The 17,548-nt window shown below is 47.5% G+C and overlaps 2 protein-coding genes across 2 annotated transcripts; one reads left to right on the top strand and one right to left on the bottom strand.

The window, feature by feature from the left end:
• The first annotated feature begins 364 nt into the window (after window positions 1-364).
• On the top strand, window positions 365-1,312 carry LOC120398182 (olfactory receptor 52E4-like). The gene has a single exon (XM_039525367.1). It carries the CDS (start codon window positions 365-367, stop codon window positions 1,310-1,312), a length of 948 nt encoding a protein of 315 aa, XP_039381301.1.
• A 9,570-nt stretch (window positions 1,313-10,882) lies between these two features.
• LOC120386630 (olfactory receptor 52R1-like) lies at window positions 10,883-11,842 on the bottom strand. The gene has a single exon (XM_039506091.1). The coding sequence runs from the start codon at window positions 11,840-11,842 to the stop codon at window positions 10,883-10,885; it is 960 nt and encodes a 319-aa protein (XP_039362025.1).
• Between the last annotated feature and the right edge of the window lie 5,706 nt (window positions 11,843-17,548).

Raw genomic sequence — 17,548 nt, 5'->3', positions numbered from 1 at the left:
GTAAATGTGCAGTGAATACAGTTTGTTTTGTAATCAATAAAGAGCATTTAGAGTATTACATACCAGCATTGTATCTGGTATCTGCCTGCTCCCTATCCCATAGGGAGATCTCTATTGAGGGTCTAACATTAGTAGTGTCAAAATTATTCATAATTCCTTTCTCTGAATAATGAAAATGTTTCACCCATGAGAACAGCCTCCAATAGTGCATGTAGTGTCTCAAATTAACATTGTCCCTCCATCCAGGCATTTGTACTGCGACCCTCGCTCTAGAGCCTGGGCATATACAGGAAGTTAGGGGAACACACAGTACATGCAAAGGACTTTGTTCTGCCTAGGAACTGGACATCTTCTCCCCTACTCCATGTCAGATTCCAACACCACTGACTTCACCAACCCCTCCACCTTCATCCTGCTGGGCATTCCTGGCCTGGAGGCAGCCCATGTCTGGATCTCCATCCCGTTCTGCACCATATACATCATAGCCATCTTGGGGAACTTCACCATCCTGTTCATCGTGAAGACAGAGCTGAGCCTTCATGGGCCCATGAACTATTTCCTCTGCATGCTGGCCATCACCGACCTGGTCCTGTGCACATGCACCATTCCGAAAACACTGAGCATCTTCTGGTTCAATTCCAGGGAGGTAGATTTCAGTGCCTGCCTCACCCAGATGTTCTTCATTCACTGCTTTTTTGCGATAGAGTCTGGGATCTTCATGGCCATGGCTTTTGATCGCTACGTGGCCATCTGTGACCCCCTGAGACATTCCATCATCCTGAGAAACCCCATGGTGGCCAATATTGGCCTGGCCGTGGTGCTGCGTGGCTGCATTCTTGTACTGCCCTGTCCCTTGCTAGCAAGGCAGTTGCCGTATTGCAGAACCAGCATCATACCCCACTCGTGCTGCGAGCACATAGCTGTGGTGAGTCTGGCCTGCGCTGACATCCGCATCAATATTTACTATGGTCTCTTTATGGCAATCTTGGTGATCAGTCTAGATGTGGTTTTTATAGCTGTGTCCTATATCCAGATACTCAGAGCTGTCTTCAGACTCCCCACAAAGGATGCCCGGCTCAAGACTTTTGGAACCTGTGGCTCCCACCTCTGTGCCATTTTAGCCTTTTACATCCCAGGTCTGTTCTCCGTCCTTACATACCGATTTGGCCACAATGTGCCCCTGCATTTCCATGTTCTTTTTATGAATGTGTGCCTCCTGGTGCCCCCCATGCTAAACCCCATCATTTTTGGTGTGAGAACCAAACAGATCCGGGACAGGCTGCTCCGGCTCTTTACTCATAAAGAGACCTAAATTTTTCTCCTTGTGCTCCATGCAGAGCTGGCTTTTGACATGGTGTTCCTTGAATCCCTGACTGGACAGTCAGTGAGACATTAATCCCCTTCCTGACCTTACTGTGTAGTGTCAGTGTGACAAACTGGGCAACCGGTCTATGTAGAAAGAGCCACAGGTGTCAACTCATTGCATTGACACCTTTCTCATCGCTTGTACTGGACCCCCAGTGTCCCACCCCTTGCCCCCACCTCTTCCAACAAGGCCCCGCCCCTACTCTGCCTCTTCCCCCCAAGGCCCCACCCTGTCACTCACTGCATCATCACCATGTCCCTCCTCCTCTCATCCCCCAGCTGCAAGGGAGCCATTTAAGGTTTTGGTAAGGGTGACAATTTTAAACATGATTCAAGGGGTTACTTAGGAACTCAAAAACTGTATTTCTTTAGCAGATAACTTACCAATTAGCTGACTGGAGAACTGTATCTAATTCCTATGTAAAAGAAAGAAAAATAAATAAATATTAAACTCACTCAGCTCTGGTACTAAAATGTTCTGGCATCTTGGGGCAAGGAGGGACAATCAGGGGACTATGTAGAGGGGTTTTTCACAGAGGAATCTTATGCCGTCTGTGGCTGGACTCCATCACTGGTGCCCCAGAAAAGTGGACTGATGAGCAGCGGGGAAGACTAGAGTCCCTGCTACAGATGATCTAGGAGATCCAGGAGGGACAATGGGAGATATATTGGGCCCTTCAGGAACAATTGGGGCAGCTGCCTGATGAACAGCTGACCCTTGTAAGACTCCTGAGGAAGGAATCCAGGAGAGACCACAGAGAGTGGTGTGAAAAGCCCCACAACAGGGCTAGGAGGCTAGTGGTGTAGTACAGGGCTTGTTACGCCTGCAGGAGGTGTGGACGTTTAAGGAGGGATTGCCCCTGCTGGGATGGGGGCAAGGAGCCTCACCCAGAGCAGGAAAAGGAACATGGCCCTGGGAAGGCCAGCTGGGTGAGGAAACCCAGGGGACAACGGACATGTTGGGCCTGTGGGCAATGCGGACACCTGCAGTCGGAGGGCCCAGGCCCAAGGTGGAGGGTTCAGTTGAACCCCAGCGAGAAGAGGGGACCCAAGACAGACTATGAGAGGCCCAAGGCAGCAAAAGGGCAAGGAATCTGCTTTGGCTGCTGCAAGCAGGGCCATCTTAACAGGCATTGCTCCCTCAGGGGAGTGCGGCTGAAGAAGGAGATGCCTGGGGACCCAGAAGAGGCAAAGATATGGGGGAGGCTTAGGTTGGATATTAGGAAAAACTTTTGCTAAAAACTAGTAGAGTGGTGAAGCACTGGAATGGGTTACCTAGGGAGGTGGTGGAATCTCCTTCTTTCATAAACAGATAGTTAAGGGTTAATGTCTCTTTTACCTGTAAAGGGTTAAGAAGCTCAGTAAACCTGGCTGACACCTGACCAGAGGACCAATAAGGGGACAAGATACTTTCAAATCTTGGTGGAGGGAAGTCTTTTGTTTGTGCTCTTTGTTTTGGGGGTTGTTCATTCTCGGGACTGAGAGGGACGGGACATCAATGCAGGCTCTCCAAATCTTTCTGAATCAGTCTTTCATGTTTTAAACTAGTAAGTAGCCAGGCAAGGCGGATGAGTTTTATTTTTGTTTTCTCAACTTGTAAATGTTTCTTTTTTGCTGGAAGGATTTTTACCTCTGTTTGCTCTAACTTTGAACCTAAGGCTAGAGGGGGTTTCCTCTGGGCTATATGAATCTAAGTACCCTGTAAAGCATTTTCCATTCTGATTTTACAGAGATGATTTTTACCTTTCTTTCTTTAATTAAAAGTTTTCTTTTTTAAGAACCTGATTGATTTCCCCTTGTTTTAAGATCCAAGGGGATTGGGTCTGAACCCACCAGGGATTGGTGGAGGGAAAAGACGGGGGATGGTTAATTTCTCCTTGTTTTTAGATCCAAGGGGTTTGGATCTGTGTTCCCCAGGGAAATGGTGAAGCCTCTTAAGGCTGCCCAGAAAGGGGAAGGTTTTGGGGGGACAGCAAGTGTGCCAGACACTGAATTTCTGGCTGGTGGCAGCGTTACCAGTTCTAAGCTAGGAATTAAGCTTAGAAGGGTCCATGAAGGTCCCCACATTTGTATTCTAAAGTTCAAAGTGGGGAAAGAAACCTTGACATGGTGAGCAGCGGTGAGGGATTTTTTAAGAACCAAAAGCCAGTAGGATTTTTTTTCTCTCCTTTCTAACTGCTTAGAAAGCAGCCTGAGGGCAGAGGTGTTAAGTTTTTTTTTAACAAGGGTCTTTGTAAGAGGAGGCTTCAAGCTGTGAGCAAACAGAAGTAAAAATCCTTCCAGCAAAAAGAAGCATTTACAAGTTGAGAAAACAAAAATAAAACTAATCTGCCTTGCCTGGCTACTTACAAGTTTGAAATGTGAAAGACTGATTCAGAAAGATTTGGAGAGCCTGGATTGATGTCCCGTCCCTCTCAGTCCCGAGAGCAAACAACAACAACAACAAAGAGCACAAAACAAAGACTTCCCTCCACCAAGATTTGAAAGTATCTTGTCCCCTCATTGGTCCTCTGGTCAGGTGTCAGCCAGGTTTACTGACCTTCTTAACCCTTTACAGGTAAAAGAGACATTAACCCTTAACTTTCTGTTTATGACACCTTCCTTAGAGGTTTTTAAGGTCAGGCTTGACAAAGCCCTGGCTGGGATGATTTAGTTGGGTTTGGTCCTGCTTTGAGCAGGGGGTTGGACTAGATGCCTCCTGAGGTCCCTTCCATCCCTGATATTCTATGATTCTATGAGTGTGGTTAACATGGCAGTGAAGGTGATAGACCTGCCTGAGCCACCAGCATGAGGTGGCAGAAAAGTGGACTGAGACAGAGTTGACCAAGTGAGAGGTCAGGACCCAGACTGTGAGGGAGCAGGTTACGATGGGAACCCAGACACTGACATTAGAGGGTCCGGGGGACAATAGCCTATGTACGCAGCTGACAACTGCAGAATGGGCCCAGTGGACAGCGGAGGTGGAGCTACAGAAAGCCCAAAAGAAGAAAGAAGACATGGTCCTGAAGTTGAAGGAAAGTGAAGAGAAGTGAGTGAGACTGGCAGGACATCTCCGGGTTGCACAGGCTAGAGGACCCCCCTACTCCTGGGCATGGGATATTGAGAGGGGGGAGTAGCAGGGCAGTCACCCCGCTCCACTTTGGAATGGGTTAAAAACAGCCCTGGGAAAGGGCTGCCCCGGAGAACCAATCACGAACGGGCTTGAGGTAGCCAAATAGGGCCTGGCAGGGCCAATATAAGAAGGGCTCCTGGGGAAAAGGAAGTGAGTCTTGCTCCAGCAGTGGATTAAGAAGGACCTAGCTGCCTGGTAAGTACCTTGGACAGAGCAGTGCTGGGAAAGGGCAGGCTGAGCTGGGGAACTCTGGCCTGGCGATCTCCCAGGCTGAGGCCTTGCGGCAAAGGCCTGAGGAGATACTAGGGAGGCAGCCAGGCCAAGAAAAAGCAGCAGGTCCAACCCCCTTGCCAGTGATGAGTGGCCATTTCAGACTGTAGTTTGCCCCCAAGAGACGGGGCTAGATGATGACGAGCAGTAGCCACTGAGGCAAGGTGGATAAAGAGGGGTTGTGGTTCCCCTGAGGAGGGGAGACCCAGAGTGTGGGGACACTGCTGGGGGGGCAGCATCCCAAGATAAGGGGCACCGTGGTCCAGAAGGGTCATGGGGCCTGAACTGGAGAAGATAAAGGGACTACAAAGGGGCAGGTATGGGCAGGGGAGAAACTGGCCAGAGGAGGGCGCATCTGAGCTTGATGAGCTAATTCCTAGACTGACCAGCAGGAGGTGCCATGGCGGAGAGAGCCCAGCCCTACTACTCATGGTGGAAAATGCGGGCATCATCAAGGAGGAGACCCGTCTGCATAAGGACAGGGAAGGAAGAGGCAGCAGGTCCAACCTCCTGGCCGATGATGAGTGGCCAATTCATACTGCGGCCAATTCATACTGCAGATTGAATGGTCTCTCATCACTGGCAAGGGGGTTGGACCTGCTGCCTTTTCTTGGCCTGGCTGCCTCCCTAGTACATTCTCAGGCTTTTGCTGCAAGGCCTCAGCCTGGGAGGTCACCAGGCCAGAGCTCCCCAGCTCAGCCTGCCCTTTCCCAGCACTGCTCTGTCCAAGGTACCCCTGTCTCCACCAGGCAGCTAGGTCCTTCTTGATCCCCTGCTGGAGCAAGACTCACTTCCTTTTCTCCAGGAGCCCTTCTTATACTGGCCTTGCTGAATCCTGATTGGCTGTCTCAAGCCCGCTCGTGATTGGCTCTCATGGGCAGCCCTTTCCCAGGGCTGTTTTTAACCCCTTCCAAACCGGAGTGGGGTGATGGCTCTGCTACAAGAGGCATTATGACATTTTCTCTCTTATTATCTATCCCTTTCTTAATAATTCCCAACATTCTCTTAGCTTTTCTGGTTGCCACTGTACATTGCGCAGATATTTTCAGACAACGATGCACAGTGATTCCAAGATCTCTTTCTTGATGCTTAACAGCTAATTTCAACCCTGTCATTTTGTATATATAGTTGGGATTATATTTAGCCATGTGCATCACTTTGCATTTATCAACACTGAATATCATCTGCCGTTGTGTTGCCCCATCACCCAGTTTTGTGAGATCCCTTTGTAGCTCTTCCCAGTTCGTTTTGGATTTAACAATCTTGATTAATTTTATATCATCTGCACATTTTGCCACCTCACTGTTTACGCCTTTTTCTAGATCATTGCTATAGATGTTAAATAGCACTAGTCCCAGTACACACCCCTGGGGGGCAGCACTATTTAAATCTTTCCATTCTCACCAGGTTTTCCTTCCCTTCTTTCCGATCTTTTAACAGGGGTGCCTGGCAATGCTTCCAGGATCATCTAAGGAGCCTTAATTTAATGTAATGACTAGCCCTTTGTCACCCTGCCTCTGTACATAAACAAACTTCCTGCCCCAAAGGCAGAAGATGGGAGCATCTGTCTACAAATAGGTTAGTCATCAGAAATCTCACTCCTAACAAGCTCTTGCCCGGACAGAAGCAAGGAATAACTGCATTCTAGATAAAGCCAGTTTTCTCCAGCGTCTCAGCAGAGGGGTGGGCATAGAAGGAATGAAACCTCCCCAGAAGAGTGAAAAAAGAGAGGCAGTTTAGGTCTAGACCTTTAAAAACGCAGAGACTGGAGGAGCCAGAAGAAGCTGGGGCAGGAGAGAGGCACATATGCAGCAGATTTGGTTGCAGGGCTCTGGCTGCAGCAGCGAGACAGACTCAGCTGGAGGAGAAGCCAGGAGTTGCAGGACATGGCCTCTGGACACTCTAGATGGCTCTTACCAAACCCCAAAGAATGCTCCAGGGCAGTGAATATACGGAGGCAGGGAATGATGTGCAGGTGTTGTATTGTGTTTACCTAGATCTGGGTATCTCTTGTGCTCTCTAAAGTAGAGGAATTGTTTTAGCAACCTCTTTTGCAAGGCCTGGGTCTGTTTGCTTTAACGATCCTGTGACACAAAAGAGAGAAACTGGAAACAGAATGTGCCCAAGGGGGAGAGCTGGGAAGGCTGGGCTGAAGCACTTGAAGAGTCTGGAGGAGTCAAGCCAAAACCAGTCTCAGGGCCTCGCTGCTTCGTGATCAGGTCTCCGCTCACAGAGGGAGACACTAGAACGGAAGCTGCATCCAAGATTGGACACAGAGGCAGGGCCTGAACGTGGCTGCAACTCAAAAGCACATGGGTCCAGGGTGGGACCCAGACACAACTGCCTGGTGGGTGCCCAACCACAAGCGCTGGAGCAGGGCTGTGACAGCAAATCTGGAGCCGCTACATGAATGCTGGAGGACTGTGAGTGGGAGAGGAGTGGGGCTGGGCGAAAAGTGTCCACGAGATGTTTTCCCAAATATGGCTCCTCTGCCCACGGTGTTTCACAGAGTGCTCTGGTTCCTGGACTGACCCAGCTGGATTCCCCTGAAGGAAATGTTTCCTAAACCAGGCAGTGATGGCAGGGTGTGACATTGCAGTCTATATGGTTTTATAAAAATATGCTAATGAGTGAATATAATGTAACTGGAATATGCTTCATGCAAAAGGTCTCTTGTAAAGTTTATAATCTACTGAGTGTGATCGTCCTATTTGTATAAATGTACCACTCTTGTATCTGAAACTAGAAATATGAAATACAACTCTGAGGGCCTAGTGTAATTATGCAAAGTGTGGGCCATTAATGGTGGTTTGGAATCTGGTTGACTCCCATTAACCAGGACAATTGACTGCAGATGGGTGTGTTTTACCTGTAAGTCTTCCTGTGTACCTGTGTGCTGGCAAGTGGGCAATGAAGTCTTGCAGTGACATGTGATCATGGCACCTGAACTGGAATCCATCTTTAGCCTGGTGTCTTTCCATTGAGAAGGAGGGGGTGGGAACCCAGAGAGGGACAAAGGATTCCCTCTTTATGCAAAAGATACATAAATGGGTGGAACAGAACAAAAAAAAAAAAAGGAGCCACCATGAGGAATCCCCTAGCTACCACCTGAGCTGGAACAAGAGCTGTACCAGGGGGAAGAATTGTGCCCAGGCCTGGAAGGTGTCCAGTCTGAGGAAAAAACTTACTGATACATCTCTGAGGGTGAGATGATCTGTATTCAGTTTGACTAGACATAGATTTGCGTGTTTTAGTTTATTTTGCTTGGTGACTTACTTTGTTCTGTCTGTCACTACTTGGAACCACTTAAATCCTACTTTCTGTATTTAATAAAATCACTTTTTACTTATTAATTAACTCAGATTATGTATTAATACCTGGGGGTGCAAACACCTGTGCATCTCTCTCTATCAGTGTTAGAGGGCAAACAATTTAGGAGTTTACCCTGCCTAAGCTTTATACAGGGTATAACGGATTTATGTGGGTTTAGACCCCATTGCGAGTTGGGCATCTGGGTGTTAAAGACAAGCAGACTTCTGTGAGCTGCTTTCAGGTAAACCTGCAGCTTTGGGACAAGTAATTCCGACCCTGGGTCTGTGTTGGAGCAGCCAGGCGTGTCTGGCTCAGCAAGACAGGGTGCTGGGGCCCCAAGCTGGCAGGGAAGGTAACATCTTCCCCCCAAACACCTCCCTCTTTCTGCCACTTCTAATGTGCATCCCACCCTAGGTGCCAGTTACGAATGATCAAGGGGCTGTTTTTTTCAATCGACTTCAGTGGCAATTGTAGGTGTAGCACTGGGAATCACTCCAGCTAAGAGCTGATCTAGCTGGGCAAGAAACAGTGCACAATAATCTGATTATTAATCCAAGTAAAATGAAGTCCCTGCCCATTACCATCAAGCAACCTTCAGCTGCAAACTGCAACCAGCTCAGTATGAACACTGTAGTAGGAAGAGGGACCGAAACATAAGTCCTTGTATCGTAGGCTTGATGTGAGGCCTGAGGCCTGAACTAAAGTTGTGGTCAAGCTTTGCTGATATTTCAGAAAGGTGGTACCTGGACACTTTGATACCAAGCACATTCCCCAAAGAGAACAGGAACATGCTCACCCATCTTAAGAACAAAGACAGACAACATGATTAATAGAGATATTTTCATCAACCAACATGTACAAGGTAACGGGAGGCCCCTGAATACATCGATGTTGTCATGCTAATACATCTGAGGTTGGGACCTAGATATGTCAGGAGTGATATGTAACTTTTTGTAGTGGTGTATAAATATGTATCTCAGAGGAAGTGTCTTTGTCCAGCCTAGGGGGCAGTGGAAAGTCTCGCCACTGACAGAGCTGTGTCCATTGTCATGAGCATACATGTATTAGTGACCCAGTAGTGTCTGCGGGATATTAGTCCCGTGCTTTTTCAACAATAAACCTGGCCAGGTGCCTTCACACCTTAACGGGTCTTGTGGTCTTATTGGGTAGTTCACTTGGGGGTCTGTTGTTCCAGCTACCTGCGCAGAGCTGGGATGGCATACAGGAAAAACAGTCACATGCAGCCAAACATCCATCAACATCTGACAGAAAACCACACACTTGTCTGGAGGGATTGGTGGGCAGCTGGCAGCTTCATAGGCAGGCCTGGAGGCTTCTTGAATGATGAACAGCAGGAACTGCTACCCTGTTCCCTTCTGCAGCCTTTGGAGGAATGTCATGGCAGCAGGCTTGCTACAAAGCTGCAGATCTATAGAACAATGGGTACCCCAGCTCCCATGGATGGGAGCGAGATGGGAAGCTGAGGAAAGCTAAGGAATTCTGGGGTTATGTTTTCCATGCTCGTGTTCTCCAGAAACTGCTCCAAAAACAGCACAAGATCAGGAGTGAGGATATTCAAACTCTGCCCAGCAACCGCCCCCATCAGCTGTGTTGGTTTTGGCAGCGTTCTTGTTGGGGACAGATTACAAGAGTGAAAGAGCAGCAAATTCGGAAGTGGGCTTAGCGAGGAATGCCACTGCATGGCCAGTGATCACGTGGACTCCAGGAGCTTCGGTAGCACAACAAGGCTACCACTCATTCCCAGAGGAATGTAGCCTTCTTATATACAGAGTGCTTTACCTCTGCATTGCTCAGTCCATCCATGACACGGGGGTGACGCTGCCTAGCAGCCTACCTAAAAAGTGTTAAGATGTGGTGACCAAAAGCACCATGCAGCGCATATATGAGACTCAGCTTTCCTGTTCAGCTTCATTCCCAGGGCAGTGGGTGCCCTGTAGTTCCAGATAAGGTGTTGTGTACATGTGTAAATAGACGGATAATCGCAGGTCTGCTGTTCATCTCCCTCCCTGTGAGCCACCAAAGCCACCCCGGCCTCTGCCCAGCATCCCACCTTCCCAGCTAACACTGGGGCTGATCCTTCCACCTCTCTCAGCCGTTGTCCACCTAGTTTCAAAGCTGATCCCTGGCCCTGTCCCCGAGGCCTGGCTCAGGCCAAAGGGCTCCCAGCCCATCCCCATTGCAGAGATCCTGCCAGCTACAGGCCCCCAGCCGGGAGGAACAAAGTGGAGCTGAAAGCAAAGGAAATAAGCCACAGAAGGGTCTCTGCCCTTAGAGCTTCGAAGCTGAGCTTTAGGGTCACCCACCTACAACACAACCTTGCTCCCAACCCCTGGCTGCTTTATATGGCTTCCTTGTTTCTTCCAAGGATCTCTCCGCTCCTTGTTGGATCCAGTGCTGCAACCCCACTGCACTCACTGAAAGCTCCTGGTCAGGCTGCAACAGCTCCTGTCCCAGCCCTGGAGCAGAGGGTGCCCAGCTGTGGAGGTGGGGGAGGGAGGTGGAGATGATCTAGAGAGTGACAGGGGAGGAGAGAGGGATGGGGCAGAGCCTTAGGAGAAAAGGCGTAGAAGTGGGTGGGCCCTTGAAGGAAGATGGGGAGCAGGGGCAGGGCATCGGGGGTCTACTTACCAGAAATAAGAAAGGTGGCAACATTATGAGTTAAAGAGTTTGTCACACTGACACAGCACAGTATGGTCAGGAAAGGATTTAATGTCTCTTTGGTCAGCCAATGATACAGAGAAGAGGGCCCAGCACGCTATCACCAGCCAGCTCCCCACAAAGCTCAGTCTGTGAACCAGAGCACTAGGAGAAAATTTTAGTCCCTTTCTGAGTAATAAGCCGGAGGATCCTGCCCCGGATCTCTTTGGTCTTCATTCCATAGATGATGGGGTTTAGCATGGGGGGCACCAGTAGATATACATTGGCACTGAGAATGTGGAAATGCAGGGGCATATTCTGGCCAAACCGGGATGTAAGGGAGGAAAAGAGACGTGGGATATAAAATGCCAAGATGGCACAAAGGTGAGAGCCACAGGTCCCAAACGTCTTGAGCTGGGCGTCCTTTGTGGGGAGGCTGAAGATCGCCCTAAGGATCTGGATATAGGACATGGCAATAAAAACCACATCCAGACCGGTTACACAGAATACCACAAACAGCCCGTAATAACTACTGACATGGGTGTTGGCGCAGGCCAGCTTCACCACGGCCATGTGCTCGCAGTGCGTGTGGGGGATGATGTTGGTTCTGCAATATGGCCACTGCCTTGCGAGGAGGAGATAGGGCAGTACAACTATGCCACCACGCAACATCACAGCAAGGCCGATCTTGGCCACCACCAGGTTTGTCAGAATGGTGGAATGTCTCAGGGGATGGCAGATGGCCACATAGCGATCCAAAGCCATGGCCACGAAAATCCCAGATTCAGTCATGAAGAAGCAATGAATGAAGTACATCTGGGTGAGGCAGGCACTGAAATCGATCTCCCTGGAATTGAACCAGAAGATGCTCAGCGTTTTGGGCAGGATGGACGTAGACAGGACCAGGTCGGTGATGGCCAGCATGCAGAGGAAATAGTACATGGGCCCATGGAGGCTTGGCTCCATCTTCACAATGAACAGGATGGTGAAGTTCCCCAAGACGACTATGGCGTACATGGCACAGAAGGGGATGGAGATCCAGATATGAGCTGCTTCCAGGCCAGGAATTCCCAGCAGGATGAAGGTGGAGGGGTTGGTGAAGTCGGTTGTGTTGGAATCTGACATGGAGTAGGGGAGAAGGTGTCCAACTCTGAGGCAAAATGGTGTCTCCTGCATGTAACATAAGTTTCTGTGACTTCCTGTATGTGCTCAGGGTCTAGGATTATCGTCAAAGGAGAAATGCCTTGATGGAGATACAATGTTCATACAAGACACTATATGCACAACTGGAGGCTGTTCTCATGGGTGAAGCAGATTGGTGGCTCTTCACACACTGAAATTTGACATTTTAATTATTCAGAAAAATGAATTATGAATAACTGATGCTCCTAATGCTAATTACATATTTTATGGTGCTCCATGGATCAAATAATTCCTACACATTGTGGTGTGGGAAACCTTAATAGGCACCAGCAAGGAAACATGAGTGTGGTTATCCATTGTTGTTCCTTAATGCAATGAGAAACAGCCTAGAGAGTCCATGCTGTAGGGGGTTCCCCATTAACACGGTTGCTCAAAATCTGAGAGTGGAAAAAAACCTTTTTCTAAGACGTGTGCCAGAGGACATAGGCGCCAACTTCTACTTGTGCCGGTTGGTGCTTGACCCCTCTCTGCCTTCGGCCCCACCCCAATTCCACTCCTGCCCATCCCCTCTCAACCCTGCTCTGCCCCCATTCAAACTCCTTCCCCAAAGTCCCCACCTCCACCCCTACTCTGCCCCCTCCCTGCCCCTATTCTGATTTCTTCCCCAATTCCCCTCCCCAGCCCCACCTCTTCCCCTCCTCCTGCCCTGAGTGCGCCATGTTCCTGCTCCTCGCCGCGCCACCCCAGAGCTTGCTCCACTGCCAAACAGCTGTTTGGCGGTGGCAAGTACTGGGAGCTCAGCAGAGGAGCGGGGATGCAGCGTGCTCAGGGGAGGATGCTCAGGTGGAGGAGGAGGTGAGGTGGGGTAGGGGGGCACGGGGAGGGGAGCTTGTCTGCCGGTGGGTGCAGAACACCCACTAATTTTTCCTTGTGGCTGCTCCAACCCCGGAGCATCCACTGAGTCGACACCTATGCCAGAGGAAACATCCCAACCTAAACATACCTCAGGGAAAAGACCTGAGCATCATTGATGGCAGCTCCACAGAAACTCCTGCTCATTTGCAGCAATGAGCAAAGAAAGAAAGTATCTGGATGCCTAAGAAATGAGAAACGCTCAGTTCTGGTCATCCAGACTCTACCACAAGGATATAACAGTTATAAAAGGGATTTCTAAGACAGGGTGTGAAAATGTTGGAGGCTACCATGCACAGACAGACTGAAAAGACTGGGATTGTTTAGTTTAGGGAAGAGACAAACAAGGGGGCCTATGATACAGGAGGGGAAAATAAAAAAAAATGAATTGATGACATTTAAATGGGCAGAGAGAGAACAGTTCCCTACCAGTAATATCTATAGACACTTAGTGCTTGAAATGGGCTAATTCCCCAAACTTGAGGGAAATTATCAGGAAAAATGACTGGGAGGAAAAATGTAGATAACAAAACGGGAATGAAACTTGGAAGTTCATTGGCAATAGTGTATTAGGTGCTAAAAAGCTACAATTCCACAGTCAATGTGGGAGAACAACTTTGACTAAAAGCCCTGTTTAGTGGCAGAGGGAAGTCAGCAATTAGTGGGGGAAAACAAATGGAGGGGGAGGAAATACAGATAGCAAGCCATACAAATTGGAAGTTATAAAAATTGATAAGGAACGTTAAAGACATAAAGGAAAACTCCATGCTTGGCAGGACTAAGCATCAGAATAGGAGGTTATTAAGTTTTTTAAGAACAAAAGAAATCCTAGAAAAGGTTTAGGCCAATTCCTAGAGGGAGAAAAGCACCTTGCTAATATTGCAAAAAAGATAGCTTTGTTCGATAAATATTTTTGCTCTGCACTAGGAAAGAAGCAGTATGGGGTACTCATAGAACACGAGGTGATGAAATACTTTCAAGTTCATTAGCAATAAAGGAGGATGTTAAACAGCATCTATAATAGAACCGTAGGGTTACAAAGAGCAGAGTTATGAACTGACCAAGAAACCACACATCTCATTCAGTATCAGAAGTACAAATCAGGCAGCAAGAGAGCCAAAAAAAAAAAAAAAGGCAAATACAGGGTAGTTCTGTGTTATTCGTAGACTTTTAAAAAATAAAGGGCAAGTTTAAAAAAGAGATTAGACAAGTTTAGGAAACAATGGAACACTGATATGACATTTGTTTAAAAATAGTCTAGGAATATAATTAATGCCAGTCAACAACATGGTTAATGTAAAACAGTTCTTGTCACATAAACCCGATTTCCTCCGTCAATAACTGAACACATTTGGTTGATCAAGGGAACAGTGCAGATTCAGTAGACTTCAATTTCTCTGAGGCATTTCAATTAGTAGGAGAAATATTCAGATAAAAAACCGGAACACTGTACAATATCATACTTAAAATGAACTAAAAACTGGTTAACTACAAGCAGCTGTCAATGGGCCATTGTCAGGGAATGGGGGTGTTTCCAGTTGGGTTCTGCAGGGATCAATTCTAGGCCTGATGCTATTCAATATTTTCATCAATGATCAGGAAGCAAATAAAATATCACTGCAGATGAAATTTGCAGACAACCCAAAGATCGGCAGAGAGTTTACAATGATGAGGCCAGGGCAGGCACACCCATTGATGTGGAGTGTTCAGTGAGCTGAGCAAAATATTTTAATATAGTTAAATGCAAAGTTATCCTTATGGAAGAGAGAAAGCAGGCCAAACCCACAGACTAGGGCACTGTATCATGGAACACAGGGACCCTGAAAAGGATTTAGGGGTCATTGTGTAAAACCATGTCATCGTGAGCTCCCAGTGTGATGCTCTGCCCAAAAGGACTGATGAGATCCTTGGATGCATAAACAGGGGAGTGTTCAGTTGCAACAGGGGAAGGATTTTCCCTCTGCACATGGCAGTGATAAAACAGACTGTGTCCAGTCCCAAGGTCCACATTTAAAAAGGATGTTGTAAAATTGTAGCGGGTGCACAAAAGAGCCACAAAAATGATTGGAGGCTGGATAAAATTCTGGACAGTGATAGACTTAAAAGAGCTTCATTTATTTAACTTAAAATACTAATATTGGGCTTGGTAATCTAGCGGAGAAAGGCAGCGCAAGGCCCAGAGGCTGGAAGCTGAATCCAGACAAATTCCAGTTGGAAATAAGGGCCAAATAGCACAGAAGGTGATTAGCCATTGGAACACACTTAGGGTGACCAGACAGCAAGTATGAAAAATTGGGACGGGGATGGGGGTAATAGGAGCCTATATAAGAAAAAGACCCAAAAATCGGGACGGTCCCTATAAAATCGGGACATCTGGTCACCCTAAACACACTGCAAAAGGAAGTGGTGGATTCTCCAGCTCCCCGTGCCTGCAGATCCAGACTGGATGCTTTTCTGTAAGATCTGATTACCAGCTTGTCCACATTAAAATACTACAGCGATGCTGCCGTAGCGCTTATGTGTAGGCACTACTGACACTGATGGCAGGGATTCCTCCTTCAGTGTAGGTAATTCACCTCCCCGACCTCATTCTGTCTACAACGTGGTTAGGTTGATACAGCTACATCTCTCAGGAGTGTAGTTTTTTTTTTTACTATTGCAAAAGTTGCAAAAGCAATTTTTGGTTGCATTAGCAGAAGCAAAGCATGCGAGTCACAGAAGGTGATGCTACCTCTCTATTCAGCACTGGTTCGGGTTCAGCTGCAGTACTGTGTACAGTTTTGGTTACAAATATATAGAAAGGATGTTGAGAAACTGCAAAGGATCCAGAGGCGAGAGACAAAGATGATCAAAGGGATGAAATCCAAGCTGTAGCATCAGAGGCTGATATTTAGTTTGGAAAAAGGAGACTGAGGGGGGATATGACTTGAGAAAAGTTGTTCTATCTTGCCACTGAGCACAGGACAAGAGGTTCAAAATCCAGCAGAGCAGATTTAGATGAAATCTCACAGAAATCTTCCCAACTGTAAGAACAGGAGGCCTCAGGAGGTCGTAGAAGCTTCTTCAGTAGAGGCTGGATAGCCACCTGTCTGTGATGGTTCAGAAGCAACAGATCCTGCATCTTCACAGGAGGTTATACCAGCTGATGTTTGTCGTCCCTTTTCACCCTGTGGCTCTATGAGTCTATGATGTAAAATCCTAGTGTAGACCCGGCCTTAGTCACACACAAGTCATTGGGCTCAATTCAGAGGTAACTGGAGGAAATTTAATGGCCTGTATTTTATAGGAGGTCAGACTGGATGATACAATGGCCCTTCTGACCTTGAAACCTATGAATCTATTGATAACGAAAGTACATCAGGCTTTTATATTTACTCTTTCTCACAACGTATGAACAAGGGAACATTCAATTATATTAAAACTCTGAACATATAACACTGATAAAAGAAAATTGTTTACGTAATGCATATTTGGCCAGTGGAACTCCTTGCCACAGACATTATTGGACAAAGAGGTTACCTGAATGAGATTCACAAATGGATTGGCCATTTTAGCTGGTACTGGTAGCACCCCATTAGTTACGGCTGTCTGACACCTTGCATTAGAAGAGCTCATTTTCTGATGCTTATAAATTTGCCAAACTTTGAGTGTTGGAACTGACATTTCCTGCACTGGGTGTCTCCTTCTGGCTAAATTGTTTTTTGAAAGTTTGATATATAACAGTTCAGCCGACTTCTCGAATGAAGCTAGGAGAGAAGATGTCTTGCCCATGTTTAAAAAAATCATAATTATTCTAGTTAGGAGCCCTAGCACCTCCATGGTTTCCAGCAGATAAAAGCAAGTTAACACCCCCCATCCCCCCTGTTGTCGTCCCCCCCCCAGTTAACAGCCAAAGCTCTGAAATGCAAGAGGATGGGGTGACAATGTCTGTGCATTAACACACAGCTGGCTCTTGAGGTCCTTAAACAGTTCTTACTCCAAGGGGAGTTTTACCTCAGCAAACTACGGGCCACTGAAATGCAGCCACCTTGGGGTTGGAGGCCATCAGCCAGGGAGGGCACCAAACAGTGGGACATTTTGGCCCATAATACTGGAGCAAACTCATCATCAGGGAGAAGTACCCTGGCTGTGCAGAGTGGAAAGGGTCACAGACCTATTCTCTACCCCATCATGCCCACGTTGCACTGGGTTTGTTGAGCAAGGGAGCTCCTCAGGAAGAGATGGTACCTGTGAATTCTGAAAGGGAAGTGTCCTCCCTGGGAATCCACCTTAGATATCTGTATCCCACACTTCACTCACCCCAGCATCTGCAGCAGCATCCCACGGCAAGTGCCAACACAGGGGTGTGCACCATTTATAATATTGCTCTGTGAAATCCTAGTGGGATTTGCTCAGCCTCTAGAGGAGAAGCAGCATCTTGATGTAAACAAACTGGAGACAAACCTATCTGCACTTCTGTGCTATTTATTCAGCGTTAGGAGTAAACAGTAATTAAGGGACCTTCCCAAAGGGAAAGAAGAACTCTTGGGCTCTCTGCTCAGTCAGTGAGGAACCGTCTGCTCTGTGTATTTGTGTGTATTTAAAAAATTGTACCTAATTAGGAAGAAAATGAGGGATAATGCCTAGACCACCATAGTGTCTGATATCCTGTAAATGCCCAGAATGGCTGGGTAGATAGCCGACAGATCTGCAGACAGATGACTGAGGGGACACACAAACACTTTCTGCAGGCACAAAGGGCTGTCACTTTGGGTTCAGAGATCAATAATTCTCATC

The sequence above is a fragment of the Mauremys reevesii genome, linkage group 1 (genome assembly GCF_016161935.1).
Source record: "Mauremys reevesii isolate NIE-2019 linkage group 1, ASM1616193v1, whole genome shotgun sequence".
NCBI lineage: Eukaryota > Metazoa > Chordata > Testudines > Geoemydidae > Mauremys > Mauremys reevesii.
This window is presented reverse-complemented; position numbering and strand designations above follow the sequence as displayed.